A 16,606-nucleotide genomic window follows, 5' to 3' on the forward strand; every position below is an offset into this window, starting at 1 on the left:
GCAGTCCTTAGCAGTTTTGATTCATAGCAAAAAAGTCCTGGGTTTGAGTTCTTTCTGTGTGGAGTTTGTATGTTCCGGCTGCACATTTGTGGGGTATTCCCAGTTAATTCAGCTTCATTACACAATCCAAAAGTATGAGTGTAAGATTAACTGTCCACTCCCTAAACTTCCCTGAAGTATGACTGTGCGTGCTTCCATGTGTGTTTGTCCTGTCTGTTGCTCTGTGCATGTGATGAATGTACAAGAATCATTCCTTTTGGAGTTGTCTTTCTGCAAGCTGTGACTGGTCCTAACTGAACTGCCGTCAGCCCAAATCAGGAAATGAAAGGTAAACAAAGATCTAAACACCCATCCACCCATTATATGTAACTGCTAATTTTTTCGGTGGGACGGATGCTCAACTCCAGCAAGAAATTAAAATAAGACTATAGAGTCCCAAAAATTGTAGGACATTGTGTCAACTATTGAGCATTACCACAAAAAGATGAAGCAAAAACTGGTCTCCTTAGCAGCATTACAGATAAAACTGGTGAAAATATCAGCAGGCATGATTTAGTACTGATTATAAATGATACAGCATTCTGGCACTTGGAAATTGCAAATATGATTTTCTAAATAGTCTTCACTTGGAAAAAATGTTTTACAATGGTTGCCATTTTAGCATGAGCACCTCGTGTATGTATATACAGACATGTAAAGCAATGTGTATACATGTATGTACTGTATGTCTGCATATACATATTAATTTGTTTTTGTTTGTTGATTTGTTTTATCTTATCTCTGCTCCTTTCTTCATTTTTTCTATACTTCTTAACTATTTTACAAGAGCTAATACAACTGATTAATTTCTCCACCTTATCTATTATCTTCTTACTTCACTGTAACACATTTTAAGTCTCTTCAACGTAGAAACGAAAGTTCAGAAGCTGCCTTAAAACTGCAAGGAAAGTCAACTTTCAGATTCCCAACTTAGGAAAAGTCAGGACAATTTACAACCATAAGTTAAATGTTGGAAAACACACAAACTTAAGTTCTTTATCAAAAAGTCATTATATTAGATAAAGGTTATAGGACAAAATAAATGCATTAAACTTAAGAGGGCTGTTACTTTGCATAGTGTTTTGGTATGATTTTTGTAGTTACGTGCATAACTACTTAACGTTTGAATAACTATTGGCATGTAACAATTTGCATCTAGTTTAAAACACTCCAAATATTTCTTCATCAAACATTTTTCGAGTAAATACCACAAAATTATTTTCTTTTAATGTAAGCATCTTATATGATGCAACATATTACGTTGCATCTTATAAGCAGCCAGGGAGTACTTCCACTCACTGGCCTTCCACCCAGCTGAGATTTGATTTTACTTAATTTGTACTGGTATGGTTTTTATCTGTTTTTGCCTTGTTTTATTGTGTTAACCAATTAGTTTAATGGAGGGTGTGTGCATTTTGGGTGATTAATTTTTTTTTTATAAACTTAAATTTCAAGTGCCTCCTTTGAAGGCATACATTATTTATTATATAGTTAAAAAACAATTGTGTCCTCGTTCTCTTGAATTCAATATGAGATATATTAAATTCATGACAAACGTAAAGAGTCTAATAATGCCGTATACGACCAGGTCCAAATAGTTCAACAGAAGGGCGAGAAAAGAGTTATGATTACATGGTGTAGTGAGGACTACTCTCGCCACTGGGGGCGCACACGGTACAGAACTCCGTTAGAACGTAAGGAGAAGAAGCGGCTACGTAGCATATAGCATCGCTAGCATTTATAGCATTCATTCGCCGGTGTTTTACGGACAAAGCAGACGCACTCGACAAGGTTTTATTTAATTAATTTATATTATTTACAGCGTTTTATAACAGCCTAAATAGCGAGGTTGTTCTAACTCTGGCAAAAACAACTATTTCCGCGTACATGAAATTGCTAACTGCTAAAACCCACCTGCGTAAATATGATAGGTTGTTGAGTGACGCTTTCTTCATTGTGATTGGTCGCGTTCTCTTATGAGACCCATCGTCACTCCATAAGGATACGCACGTAAAGGAAGACGTATGCTGTTCCAGAGTAAGTTCTCTTGGTTTTAATGTCAATTAGAGAGCTTCGCCATTAAATCATCACTAGACCGCAGCAAACGTGCCTCCAGAATGAATTAATAGATGTACAGAGAAACGTAAACTGATGAACGGAAGTTGAATGTTTAATCAGCGTGGGAGCCTTCTGCTTACTGTTTGCGGTGCCCACAGAAGGTGATCCAACAGCGAGTCTTATCTAAGATAGCTCAAATCTGTTATTATATCACGAAAGGGCTGATTTTCGGACCACTTGGTAGTTTGTGGTGAAACAATGTGCTCTACCTTAATGTTATGTTTGCATTACAGTATACAGTGAAACTAGACTAAAATAACAGGTTATCCAATTGTATATTTAAATTAAATAGTTGTTGGTTCCAGTTATTGCATCATAACTGAAGGATATGAGATAAACGTGTTGCCACTTATCCTATATACAGATCGCAGTAGGATGGTATCCAGTGACACATTCCTGCAATATCCTTAAGTTGCTTAAATACAGTTTTCTTTACAGCAGTTTTGCATAAAAAAAAAAAGTAAAGGAAGTTTAAATTAGTAAGTAAAATTATATTCCTGAAATAATGATAGCATGCTCTGACATCTGACAACTGATTTTTAGTTTATTTAATAATAAAAAAACTGTCTTTAACTAATTACTGCTTTATGAGTTTTTCTTTAGACTTGTCCGGGTTTGTTTTTGAATTTTTTTAATGTATTTTTCAAATGTTTTTCCCCCTTGCAACCAAACTAAATCACTAAATTCCAAACAGTACTAGTGGCAGAAGAAACCTAACCTCAAAAACCTTTTAAAAGCTTGAATTATGAGCTATAATTATATCAAAACTGTTTAACTTGCAGCCAGTCCAGCAATCGCTATTCAGTATGTCTTAAGATCTGACTTGTCTCAGTGTTGTTGTTTGGTCAAAACACAAAAAAGTTTGTGTGTAAAGCGCTTTTCACAAATCTTGCCAAAACTTGCTGCACTAGAGTCCCTTCTTTCAGAGGCTCAGATTCTAGTAGTTGTTCCACACACCAGGTTAAACACAAAGGGGGATCGAGCCTTTCAGTCTACGGCACCAAGCCTGTGGAACAGTCTACCTCTACAGCTACGTTTAGTCGGCTCTGTGGCCTCTTTTAAGAAGCAGTTAAAAAGTTCTTGTTTAAACAGGCTTTTTATTGAATGTTTATTATTATAGTGTTATTTTTTTGCCACTTTACCTGATTTTTTTTATTAGTATTTGGTGTTAATTGTTTTATTGGTTTTCTATCCAGTGCTTTGTGATGGTCCTGTCTGTGAAAGGCGCTTAATAAATACACTTAGAATAATATAATAATCATAGTACAACCATGAAATGGGAAACACAACAACAAGCATAAAATAATAGAAAGAGGTAAGATAAAATATTGATAAAAGCTTTCTGCGCATCAACCAAACACAGCCGTGGAGGAAGGTTGTTATCCACAACCTGCAACACTTTATCATATGTTATCAGTACTGGGGGAGGGGAGGGGAGGGGAGGGGGGGGGGGGGGACTAACAAATTCTGATTTTGTAAAAGGAGAGAACGAGAAACACAATGTTTAGGTGGAAAATGAGAAGGTCTTACTGGTGCCTGATGATCATTCCTTGATTCAAGACTGAGGATATGAATTTTAAAATGAATTCAAATGGCAGTATTATGCATATTAAATAGGAGTTCTATTAGAATGCATGAATAACCTGACTATAGCATTTTGTATGACTTGATAGAAACCTTGCCTCGCCTAATCAACAGCACTCGGTAAAAGAGAAATTCTAAACATTTGTTTCAAGTTCAGTAGGCGGCACAACAGTTTTCAGTTTCGCAATGTTTTAGTCCAGGTGAGTCCAGGTCTAGGTCGGAATCAAAAATGACCACTAAGTACAAACGGAGGCAACAGCTTGGCTGGTATCCTGCCTTACCCGTTGACCTCATCATGATTTACTGAAAGATTCAGGAAATTCTCGTTGGACAAAGACTGAAGAAGATACATTTTTGATTATCTAAGCGAGCTCCCAGCTCTGGCTGTAAGTCAGTGATGCTATGCCGTAGAAATGCCTCCTTTTAATCACAGTATTCCTTCCTCTTTCCTCCCTTGCCTTTTCTCTCTAGCTTTCTCTCTTTGCTGCGCTCCTTTCATGTCTTTTGTTCGAGGGGCTCGACGCTAGGCGACAAATTATGAAGAACAGGAGGGCCTGAGCTTCTTTGGGATAATTTCAGATGCTCCATGTGGATCCATGTTAATGTAAGCATCATTTTTCCGTCCACATGGGGTCATCTTGTGATTATGAGAAAAACAACAACGAATGTTGATATTTATGGGAAGATAATCTGTAAAGTGAACATTAATGATACATATACAGTGCCTTGCAAAAGTATTCGTAGCCCCTTGAGCCTTTTTCCACATTTTTCCCTCCACCCGAGCTGTGGTTCGCTGCAGCTCCTCCAGAGCTTGACGAGTGCTCTGTCAGATGTTCAAAGCGTTCTATGTTGCTCCTTGGTCTTTATGACGCTGTATGTTCAATTACTGCACCAAATGTCTGAGGCCTTCACAGAACAGCTTGGTCCACATGTGGATAATGTTTACTGAGAAGCTGACTGCTAAAAGCAACTAGTTTAATGCACTGAATTTTACTATGTTAATAAAAAAAAAAGCTAAATTCCTGGATAGTTTTTCTCTCCATTTCTTTGTAGTGGTCTATCAGATAATATTGCAGTAAAATAAATGAAAGTTTGTGGTTGTAATGTCACCAACATATGTAAACGTTTAACAGGCACGAACACCTTTGGACGGCACTGTACGATGATTAGTTTTAGTTGAGCTGACAAGCCTTTTGACTTAATTTCATGCTGATATTCCCAGACATGGTCTTGTGTGTGTGTGTGTTTTTTTTTTTTTTTTCTGTTCCTCTCAGCTTTTCACTACCCGGTCTGAACAGAGCAGCGGTGCGTGTGAGGAGACTGGCAGCACAGCTCAGCAAAGCAGCCATGTCTACTAACAGCCAGGGCTCCAGCTCGCCCCCTGCAGTCAGCGGGGACGCTCCCACCGCCGCCATCCTCATCATAGGCGACGAGATACTCAAGGTAATTTCTTGTTGGGTTTACGCGACTGACGGCGACGCTCCTTTGAAATGTTCCGGGATGTTTTCCCCCGAATAACTCTATAGGCTTTGATGTACTTGGTATTCTAAACGTACTCGAGTCAAGCCTCCACACTGTTGGCTTGTCGCAACTCCAAGAAAACCTTGTGAAACTTGTTTTGATGAGCCAGTGATGCTTTGTCTTAAAGTGACAAGCCCGCAATCATGATTTAAACATGAAGTCTTTGATTCAGTCAGTGTCAGGGCTGACCCTCCAGACAGACCTACTGCGGGTCCTTGAATTTCGTCAGACAGGACTTGCATTTTTTCCACGTTTTAGATAGTTTATTTTTTTTTAAAGTCTTTGAATTTGTTGTCTGAGTTGGACTGGAAGTCGACTTTTGCATCTCTTCCAGGGCCACACAGTAGACACCAACAGCACCTTCCTAACGCAAGCCCTCAGAAGGCTGGGCGTGTCCGTGCAGCGTATAACGGTCATACCGGATGTCCACGAGGTGATCGCCAAAGAGGTGGTCGTCCTCTCCTCCCAGTACACGCACCTGATCACGTCGGGGGGCGTGGGCCCCACTCACGATGACATAACCTTGGAGAGCATCGCCGCAGCGTTTCAGGAGGAGGTGTATCGCCATCCCGAGCTCGCCCAGCTGGTGGAAGAGTTCTTCGGGGTGACGGACAACGACAGCCCGGCCATGAAGTTGGCCATGGTGCCTCGTTCAGCCAAGCTTAACTATGGGACTGATCCTCAGACTGGGAAACAGCTGCGCTACCCAATAGTAAGTGAGCTCAAGGTTTAGAAGGATGGTGTCATGGTAATGGAATAAAGAGGACTTTACTATCAAACATAAGCATATGCCCCCTAGACTGTCGCTCCTCGTTTCTTCAATAGGAAATCACTTCGTCTTCTTGTGACATTTTACAAGAATGGAGCACACAAAGAGGGGTATCTTTGACTTTCTCTCTTTGCAGTCTCTCTAGAGCAGTGGTTTTCAAACCTGTCCTTGATGTCTGTTTTCCAGGACACCTGAATCAAATGTCAGCAGTACCTCCTCAGCTTGCCATCAAGTGCTAAAGAGGGCTGTTGATTGCCCATTTATTTAAAGCAGGTGTAAGGAGACAGGGAAACACCTAAAAGATGCAGGACAGTGGGTTCCGAGGACCAGGGTTGAAAACCAGTGCTCTAGGCCATGCAGAGTCCTCTTTCATGCTCTCCTTTCTGCAAGTCCCCTCAGATTTTAGGTCTTGTAGATCTGGGGTTGGGATGGCCCATGGGAGAAAGATGATTTCTGTGTCTTGTGAACCATCTCATTGATTTGGTCGTAGGTTTTAAATCAATATCTTGCTGAAAGACACAGTAAGTCTACCCTTTTTATTAAAAGGTTAGACTCACTCTACATAGTTTCCTCGGCCCTTTAAGAGTACCAAGCATGACGCACCCTCTGCAGTGCTTTACGCTGGGCATTAGGGTACTTTTCTGCATACCCCTCCTCCCCTTGTTTTACACCAAACGCACCAGGAGTGTGTTAGTGAAGAGATCTGTGCCGTCAAACACAATGCTCCGCCAAAGTTACTCTTTCTACTGTCATTAAAAACACCACTAAGATAGACACAAGACTTAAACTATATAAACATGTTGCTGATTGATCCAGCATGTAGGGGCCTATAGACTGCTGGATTTATAGGTGATTATTATCTAGTACTAACACTAATAAAACCATGAGGTTGATTGCTAGATATAATGTTGGGACCTACACAGGGTTCTTATACAGAAAACTGTGGAACGATCCTGCATACAGGCAGAGCTTTTTATATGATCTCTGCTTCCAGAGAGAAGGAGAGACAGCCTGTGGAGTACAGAGTAAGCAGCCAGCAATCTCTGTCAAAACTAAAATATCTTTTGATGGAAAGTCTCTACGGAGAGAAAGAAGACAACAGATCGTTTTAATGAGAGGCAGGAGTTCTTCGGTATTTTATGTTTCCAAACTGGTCTGTTCAGTCCTAACACAGCCAGCAGCTATGTTGAGGGAAGCCACAGCCCCGAGACAATGGCCTGAAAACTATAAATTAAATGATAAACGCATTGAGGGATGAATAATTTTGAATCAATAAGAATTTTACATTTTCATTTTATTTACACTGCTAAAGTATTTGTATTGTTTTGTGATAAGGGTATACTTTTACAATAAGAAGTCTCAGGGCTGTAAAAAAATGTATATTTTCCCTCATGCTCTGAAATATTTTGGGAGTTGTGACCTTAATCCGTCCACTGTTTTGGTTAAATTTAGCATCACCGACAACTGTTTAAGGTTTTCTGCCTCACAGTACTTCCTATTCAAGCCGTCTTTTGTTTTAAAACAAAAAACTAAATGGAATCAATGTGTAAAAGTTGTATTTATTTATTTTTTTCGTCTGATGCGTTGCATGAGTGATTTTTTTTTTCCATTCAGTTTCAACAGGAAAAACTGCTGCTAGCCTGCATTATACACAGGTGACATCAAAGCATATCTGTTTTGGGTCCATTTAAGGCCAGCCAATCATTTAGTTTTTCTTTAGCCCAGCAAATTGCTTAGAAAGTTGGACTAAATGATTGTACACATTAAAGAATTACACGTTTATATGCTTTATAAACAGCTGGATAATCATAATAATACAGAAGCCTATACTTTATATTAAATGTACATTTTGACGATGTCCTTGCTTGTTTCTCTTCTTCACATTTTGCCCACCTTCCTGCAGGTCAGCGTGCGTAATGTGTACGTGTTTCCTGGGACCCCGTCCTTCATGGAGATGGCCTTCACTGGGCTGGAGCACCTCTTTGCCAGTTCAGGAACCAAATTTCACTCTCGCGAGGTAACGTCGCCCCCAGAGGTGCTCAGTGCCGACAAGAAACCTCGTTTCTGTGTTTCCGCTGCGGCTGAACTGACTAAACGTGCCCCTCTCAGGTGTTTGTAGACGCGGAAGAAACAGAGATCGCTCCCGTGCTCACCAAGCTGCAGGCCAGTTGGGGCCGACGGGTGGCTCTCGGTTCCTACCCCGACTGGTTGAGCAATTACAGCAAAGTCCGACTCGTCCTGGACTCGGACAGCCAGGAGGAGGTGGACAAAGCCCGGGCGCAGCTGGTTGATCAGCTGCCCAAAGGGAGTGTGGTGTCCTTAGTCAAAGACCCGGTGTCTATTGCTCCAGCAGAGGTGTACAAGCTGGCCAGCAACGGTGAGGCCTGCAGAAGCACAGATCTGTGAAACATATTTCTGTTGACACTAAATACGCCCCCCCCCCCCTCCTCCTCAGGTCGCAGGTACAGGTCACCGTCACTCAGGAGAAAGAGAGCAATGTCCAGCGTTGTCCCTACCTCAGTTAGACTCACAAACAGTCACTGATTCTTTTAGATAATATTATATTTATTGTATATTCATAGTCTTATGACGCATGAGCAGTGGTGTCTAATGTTTGTGTGACTGATGTTTGTCATTGTGTCTTTCATCTCTGCACTATAAGTCGACGCTGCTTTACACTTGAAGTTCCTAACGGATAAATACACTTACTTGAAAAAGGTTTTAACACATTTATAAGCATTTTACCTTTTTGCATTTTTTTGCTTTGATTATTATGTTCAAAATCCTTTTGACTTTTTTTATTTAATAGATGTGTTATTTCAACTTTTCCTGTTTTTTTTTCTCTGTGAAACACCTACATGCGGACACATTTAGTGGTAGACACGCTTGGTAGAGAAGTGAAAAAAGCTTTGAAATACAGTCATTATATTCTTTGAGTGGCGTTTTGCATTAGAGCAGCCAAAATTACTTATTTAGGTGTCAGAAGGACCAAATTAGGTCTCCCCACAAGGTGTAAGCAGTGTATCTGAAGTTGAGGGTTGAATTTTGGGACTCGATTTAAGATTATGATGCTGCAATAAAACACTTTACACATTTAAATGGAAGGGGGGGGGGGGGGGCGACAACAGATTTTTTTTTCACATCCCTATCAAAAAGGCCTTAATGCAAGAAGTTTTTGGACCAGTAAATTAAGCGAAAAACTATAGTTATTACAAAAAGTATGTTGTTACGAGACCAAATGATGAAATAGGCTAAACTATCAGCAGTTAGTCTAGAAGTTAGGAACGTGACATGACTTAATTGATCAGATAAATGTTACTAGCCAGCCCACAATGTGTAATAGTACAAACATTAGGTCAACTGACTCATTTAAGGTGCATAGAGAAACTAACATAAAAAAACCAACATGCAGAATTAGAAATACAGTGCATAAATAGTGAAGTCCTGACTCATAAAATTAGCATTTTATTTATGTTCAACTACAGTCATAATCTCTACTGGGGTTTTCCCTACAGGCACAACCTTGGGTGAGAAAGTCAAGTGTGCGCTGCAAACGATAGAGACGGCGCTGGATCAGTATTCAACCGAGCAAGTCTGCGTTGGCTTCAATGGAGGCAAAGACTGCACCGCTCTGCTCCATCTCTACTACTCTACCCTGAAACGGTAACTGCAGGGGGGGGCGGGGGGGTTGTTTAAAAGACAGATCGCCTGAGAGAGGAGAGACAGAGTGGGGAATTAAAATCAACAACATAACGATGACACCACGGCGGGGTTCAGCGTTCCTCGCTCAGATCTAAGTGGGGGGGGAAATGAAAGGAATCAGATAAGGTTTGAGACAATAAATCTTTTTACGGGGTTATTTTTTCTTTCTTGGACATTCCTGACTGTGTTTGACAGGTTGTCTTATCTAATCTTTCGCCGTCCTCCCGATGTTTATCTTTAATGTCCGACTTCTGTCTCCCTTCCACTCTCAGGCGGTATCCAGATGGGAAAGACAAGGTTAAAGCTCTGTACATCCGGAATGTCTCACCGTTCCCAGAAATGGAGAGATTCCTCCAAGACACAACAAAAAAGTGAGTCGTCAGTTGAGTCTGTTCTCTCCTGGGCGGATGCAGTTTTTTTGCCCCTTTTTGGAGATTTGCAGTGCCCTGCAAAAGAGTTCACATCCGCTGAAGGTTTCCACATTTTGAGACGGAATAAATTTTATCTAGTTTGGTTTACTAAGTGATAGTGCAATGCAAAGTAGCACAAATCATGAAGTGGTTTCCATGATTTGTACAGATAAAAACAGTTCCATGCTTTTGTATTCGTTCCCTTCGATCTCATGCAGTTGCCTTTAGAAGTCTACTAAAGATACTTTATTAATCCCAAAGGGAAATTACATTAAGTTAAATAATTATCAGATGTGTGTGCACGTTTAACTCAGTAGAACTATAGCTGCTGCGTGAAACGTCGTCCCAGGGTTTGAACATCTCACAGAGCACCTCCGAATTCATCACGTGAAAACAAAAAGGCGGCGGCACAAAACAACATGGCCGATACACCTAACCACCCAGGGGAACGTCACTCAGAGCAGCAGCCATGCTAACTTTGCAGGAGCTGCAGAGATCCGCAGCTCAGGTGGGACAAGGCGTGGCAACACTGCTGAATTGTTGAAAGAAAGTCAAGTGTTGTTTGCGGTTTTCTGGAGACCATGTAGGCGACTCTGCAAACGTAAATGGTAAATGGACTGAACTTATATAGGGCTTTTCCAGTCATGCTGATCACCCAAAGCGCTGTGGAAGTGTGGAAGAAGGAGCTCTGGTAGGATGAGACCACAACTGAACTGCTGGGCTCACATGCAGAACTTCATGTTTTGTGGAGGACTAATACAGCACATCACCCTGAACACACTATTAATTAGCAGGTCCGAGTTATGGGAAGATGAATGGAGCTAAATACAGGGCAATACTGGAAAAAAAACCTGTTAGCTGCTGCAAAAGACTAAAGACATACGGCCAGAACCATACCTAACTTTATAACCATGTATCATTTTCCTTCCACTTCATGATCATGCTCTTTTTTTGTGTTGTTCTATCACATAAAAACCTAATAAAGTACATTAAATTTTGTGGTTGTATTATGGCAAAATGTAAAAAAAAAATGTCCTGACTTTAGCAGAGCACCGTTTAGTTTACCCAGTCCGTATAGTCACATCAGTTTCTTACAGATATGACTTGGAGTTGATCTCCGTGGAGGGAAGTATCCGGCAGGCTCTCAACGAGCTGCATGACAAGAGGCCGGAGCTGAAGGCCGTCCTGATGGGAACCAGGAGAACGGACCCCTATTCCAACACCCTCACGCCGATGTGCCCCACGGATCCTGGCTGGCCGCAATACATGAGAGTCAACCCACTGCTGGTATGACGGGCTCACAGGTTCATGTCATGCCGTCTGCAGCTCCAGACGTTTCATTTCTGTTCACCGCGTGTTTGACTTTTTGTTTACAGGTACATTGCAAAAAAGTTAATATCATAAAAAAACATTTAACAATCATTTTAGTGATTTCAGAAAGGGAAACTCATTTATTATATAGATTCAATTCACACACAGGGAAATCTGATGACAGATGATGATAACCTACCATTCAGTGTCTCAGCAAACTTGAATATATTGTGGAAAAAGTAAAATATTTGAAAGTCATGGTGTCACAGCCTTATCAGCTAATTAACTCAAAACGGTTTCTTGTAAATTATCTGTTTCAGAAGGTGACACAATCATGGGAAAGACTGCTGCCATAATAGATGTCTGCAAGACAGACATTGATTAAAGTAATGAAGAACAAAACCTGTTAATGTTTAATCAAACAAAGGGATTTTAGTCTTAATAATAACTAAATTAACACCTCCTTCATTCCTGTATTCATACTGTTTACGCCTTCCTTATACATTTCTCTAAATGGTGTTTGGAGGTTTTGCTTTTCTTCATTTGAAGCTGGAGAATTTGTAATAGTGTTTGAAACCATTTTTCTAGCATTCCACATTTAAAACCTTTTAAATTAATTGGTTTAAAAATGTTGAACCTCTGAATGAATGAAACAAGAAGTGCTTTTATTTTTTAGATTTCCAGCCAGAAGTACAGGTACATCTCAAAAATTAGAATATTGCAAAAAATGTAATATTTTGTTATCACTAACTTCATAAAGTGAAACTCTTACATAGATACATTGGTTACACTTTATTTGAAGGGGTGTACATAAGACTGATATTACACTGTCATAAACATGACATAACACCTGTTATGAACATAAATGACTCATTATGAATGTTTAGGACTGTTGTCAGTAATTGTTATTCAGTAAATTATGACACTATTAAAGCAAAGTTGACATTGTTTAAAATGTCTTTGTTATGACAACTTGACATTAACAGAGACAAGGTTAAGTTTAGGGCTTGATTTGGGATTAGGTTAAATTAAGGGCTTGGTTTGGGATTAGGTTAAATTAAGGGTTTGGTTTGGGATTAGGTTAAATTAAGGTCTTGATTTGGGATTAGGTTAAATTAAGGGTTTGGCTTGGGATTTGGTTAAATTAAGGGCTTGGTTTGGGATTAGGTTAAATTAAGGTCTTGATTTGGGATTAGGTTAAATTAAGGTCTTGATTTGGGATTAGGTTAAATTAAGGGCTTGATTTGGGATTAGGTTAAATTAAGGGTTTGTCTTGGGATTTGGTTAAATTAAGGGCTTGGTTTGGGATTAGGTTAAATTAAGGTCTTGATTTGGGATTAGGTTAAATTAAGGTCTTGATTTGGGATTTGGTTAAATTAAGGGCTTGGTTTGGGATTAGGTTAAATTAAGGGCTTGATTTGGGGTTTTGTTAAATTAAGGGCTTGTCATACAAAGACATGTTAAACAATGTCAACTTTGCTTTAATAGTGTCATAATTTACCGAATGACAATTAATGACAACAGTCCTAAACATTCATAATGAGTCATTTATGTTCATAACAGGTGTTATGTCATGTTTATGACAGTGTAATGTCAGTCTTATGTACACCCTTTCAAATAAAGTGTTACCGATACATTTTCACATGGGGCCTTTCTTTCTTGTAATTTGGATGATTGTGGCTTATAAATAATACAAACCCAACTTTCAGTCTCTCAGAAGATTTGAATATTCTGAAAAGGTTCAATATTGGAAACATGTGTTGCCACGCTCTGATCAGCCAGTCACCTAAAAACACCTGCAATAGTTTCTCGAGCCTCCAATCGTGTCCCTCAGTCTGGGACAGTAGGTGAGACATTGAGAAGAATGCTGACTTGACAGATGTCCAGAAAACAGACATTGACACCCTCCACTAAGGGCTTAAGCCCCAAAACGTCATTGCTAGAGAAGCTGGTTGCTCACAGAGGAGCTGTATCCAAAGATATTCTTAGAAAGTTGAGTGGAAGGAAAAAATGTGGTTGGAAAAGGTGCATCAGGCCTTGGGATAATCGCAGCCGTTCTAGAATTAGGGGGAGCTTCACAAGGAGTGGACTGAGGATGGAGTCATCAAGAACCCCTAAACACACAAACCCTACCCATGGGCTATAAGCGCCTTACCTAGGCTAAGAAGAAAAAGAACTGGGGCCTTATGCACAGAAGAGTGTGTCAGCTTTCATACTAAAAGTTGACTGTTGGGAGAAATCTTGAATCCATTGGTCCACATGTTGCCACACAAATTTCTCCTAATTTGTGTGGAATTCACCGGAGCTGCACGTTCAGCCTGGACTGCCCCGTCCCTGCCTACAAATAAAGAATCAAAGTACTATAATTACACAGAAAGTTCCCACCGCGTGTCCAAATAACCATGGCAAAGGCAGCACATCACATATGAGTTGCAAATTAATTGAATGGAAGTGCTGTTTTATTCACAAAAGCTAATTAATTTACAGACTGTGTCCTTATAGCGACATGAGTGCAGCCTATAGCTCCAATCACATTTGGAAAGCAGTGCCTTTGCTGCAAAATGCTAAATGAATTCCTGTCTGTTCAGCCACCATGTAGGGGAACTTTATATATCTGGGCAACACACGGATTATGCTGCCCCATCCTGCAGGGATGGTACGGCACAGGGATGACCGCGACATGCCCGACCTCTCTGCCAGTTCCCTCTGACATGCTCCGGTTGCAAGGAGTCCCAGTGGGGTGACTGAAACACTAAATTTCTCTGTGTTTGTAAAAGCACAGTTTTCTTCCATGAGCAAATATAAATGTATTTTCCCATTAGAAGCCGTTAGAAGTGGCATTTTTGCGGTGAATAATGATTCAGCGTCCAACTAGACGCTTCTTTAAGTTTCCAATTTTTGTTCCAGCTGATGCAGAGTGGTTGTAGGTTGCCCCCCCCCCCCCTGTGTTTATAGAAGTTTAACATTTTAAGGCAAATCGCACCAGTTTAGCTGTTTAATGGAAACGTTTGTGCTTCTGCAGACAAATATGTTCCTTCTCATCCGCACAATACTACTATAATGTAAACTACGACAACATTACTGCAGAAATTTGTCTTGTTAGGGTTTGCTCTTCCTGATGCATTCAGTGCCTCTGAAACCAGCAGAGTTTTTTTTTTTTTTTTTTTTTTTTTTTACTTTCTATGTCAGAATAAAATGGGGGAGCAAAATTCATCCAGAATCAACACTAAAAATCTGATGTCATATCCCCTTATTTTGAAAAGGCAATATTTCTGAAAAATAAAGATTTTTTTTGCAAGGATTTTCTTTAAATGATGCCCTTCATCTTTGATTTTAGTTTCTTTTTTTAAATTTGTATTAAGTCAGAATACCAAAAACCAATTAGTGGTAATTGAGCCGTGACAAAGGTTAAGGCTCACGTCTCTTTTGGCCTCTTGAACCTTATGGACCAGTTTTAAACTGGATTTCTTAAACTGAATCCTGTTTTGATGCCAAACAAATCATTAACTGTTATTGGAGGGATTTTTTTTATATACAAATTAAAAATCCCAGAGATCTTAAGCTTTGCTTAAGGAATGTTTTCATTTATGGTAATCCAGCCTAGATTTAAGAATAAATGTAATAGATTTTTAATAAAAAGCTAGTCTATGATAGTCCGGATGCCTTTAAGTGTTGATTTATTTTTATTTATTTTTTTACAATAACTACTGAAATAGAAGGTAGCTGAAACACAGTTATTGCATGGATTCTGAGATGTACAGGTTAAGTGCAACCGGGGAAAAGTTTAGTGTTAAAACCATGCAGAATGTCATAAAAATGAACAACAAAATCTACAAATGGACGATAAGTTGGAATGTAGCGCCTACACAGAACAAAATAATATCTCAATGATTTAATAGAATGCTCCACAGAACAAGATAAGAAATTCCTTTATTGCCCCACAACGGGGAAAATTAAGGCGTAAAAGGTGGTGCATTTCTTTTCTGTGTGTATTTAAAGGGACAATTCTCTATAATAAACATGAAGGCGAATGCCTTCATTCTAACGAATGCTTTTCATCTGCGGTTTTTGGCATGCTGATAGTGTAGAAAGAACTTATTACATGAACAAATGCATTGAGAATAAAATTACATTCAGACAAAATTTGGAATTTGATTGAAGTATTTCCAGACTTTGTTCTCCATCCCAGCATCTACAAGTTGTTTTCATCCATCTAGCTTTTTTTTTTTTTTCTCTTTAGTTTGAATATGTAAATCTTGACCTCTGGAAACATCATCTTTGAATGTTTGTTATTCTACTTTAAGAAATGTAATTTCAGGCTGCAAAAGTGACGACAAATGCTATATATAGTCTTTCTAATGCTTGCTGACATTACTTGGTTCCTTTCCATTGCCAGGTGGGTCTTGTGGGTAAAAGTTGCCTGCATTCAGGATCATTTTGGTTCTAATGTGTCAAACAAAAATGTGTGTAAAACCGTCCATCCTGCTGTGTCATTAATGCGCATCACTGAAAGAACTAAACTGATTAACAGAAGATGGTTTCCCATAGCGTAAACTACATGTAGAATTTATTCAGTTCTGATGGTGCTAAAAATCAGACATTCTCCTTCACTCTGCAGGACTGGACGTACCACGACATCTGGTCGTTCTTGAGGACGCTACACGTTCCTTACTGCATCCTCTACGATAAAGGGTAGGGATGCCTCCTATATACCCGTCTTTGGCTCTCCCTGCTCATTCAGGTCAGAGCAATGTTTTACAACCTTTCCCCTTCTCCCCCACCAATGCCATTATTGTCCACCTGCAGGTATACGTCGCTGGGCAGCATGGACAACACCTACAGAAACAAGTCCCTGCAGGTAGTGGATGAAAGGGGAGTGACGCGATACAAGCCAGCCTACCTCCTGGAGAACGAAGCAGAGGAGCGAAACTCCCGTGCCTGATGCCGTCCCTGTCCTCAGTTGTTCGTTTTATTATTATTATTATTTAGATGTCTGAATAGTCTTCAAAATCTCCTATCTGATAACCACATTACTGATTTTCAGAGCGTTAGAAAACCCCCCACACTATGTCTAAATGTGACTGAATGGAAGGACCGCGTGTTATAAAGTGTTTGCAATGCTGCTGCTGAATAAAACATCAGTTCATGTGTG

At 39.8% G+C, this 16,606-nt stretch overlaps 1 protein-coding gene across 6 annotated transcripts; it reads left to right on the top strand.

The window, feature by feature from the left end:
* The first annotated feature begins 1,770 nt into the window (after positions 1 to 1,770).
* flad1 (flavin adenine dinucleotide synthetase 1) lies at positions 1,771 to 16,606 on the top strand. Of its 6 annotated transcripts, none has more exons than XM_021318147.2 (11): positions 1,772 to 2,076; positions 4,213 to 4,345; positions 5,040 to 5,184; positions 5,597 to 5,974; positions 7,935 to 8,048; positions 8,141 to 8,408; positions 9,547 to 9,694; positions 10,006 to 10,104; positions 11,241 to 11,430; positions 16,073 to 16,146; positions 16,261 to 16,606. In XM_021318147.2, exons 2-11 carry the CDS (start codon positions 4,338 to 4,340, stop codon positions 16,394 to 16,396), a joined length of 1,560 nt encoding a protein of 519 aa, XP_021173822.2. In that variant the 5' UTR covers positions 1,772 to 2,076; positions 4,213 to 4,337; the 3' UTR covers positions 16,397 to 16,606. The 6 variants fall into 6 exon arrangements, with proteins under 6 accessions (XP_035990044.1, XP_021173822.2, XP_012721272.2 ...); XM_012865818.3 differs by having other exon boundaries at positions 1,773 to 2,076; positions 5,016 to 5,184; positions 16,261 to 16,604; XM_021318148.2 differs by having other exon boundaries at positions 1,773 to 2,076; positions 5,045 to 5,184; positions 16,261 to 16,604.

Source organism: Fundulus heteroclitus, chromosome 3 (assembly GCF_011125445.2).
Source record: "Fundulus heteroclitus isolate FHET01 chromosome 3, MU-UCD_Fhet_4.1, whole genome shotgun sequence".
Taxonomy (NCBI): domain Eukaryota; kingdom Metazoa; phylum Chordata; class Actinopteri; order Cyprinodontiformes; family Fundulidae; genus Fundulus; species Fundulus heteroclitus.

Coding starts and splice junctions, on each gene's coding strand:
- flad1 (XM_012865818.3), top strand. Junction 5,185..5,596: donor TAGGCGACGAGATACTCAAG/GTAATTTCTTGT, acceptor CATCTCTTCCAG/GGCCACACAGTAGACACCAA. Junction 8,409..9,546: donor GTACAAGCTGGCCAGCAACG/GTGAGGCCTGCA, acceptor TTTTCCCTACAG/GCACAACCTTGGGTGAGAAA.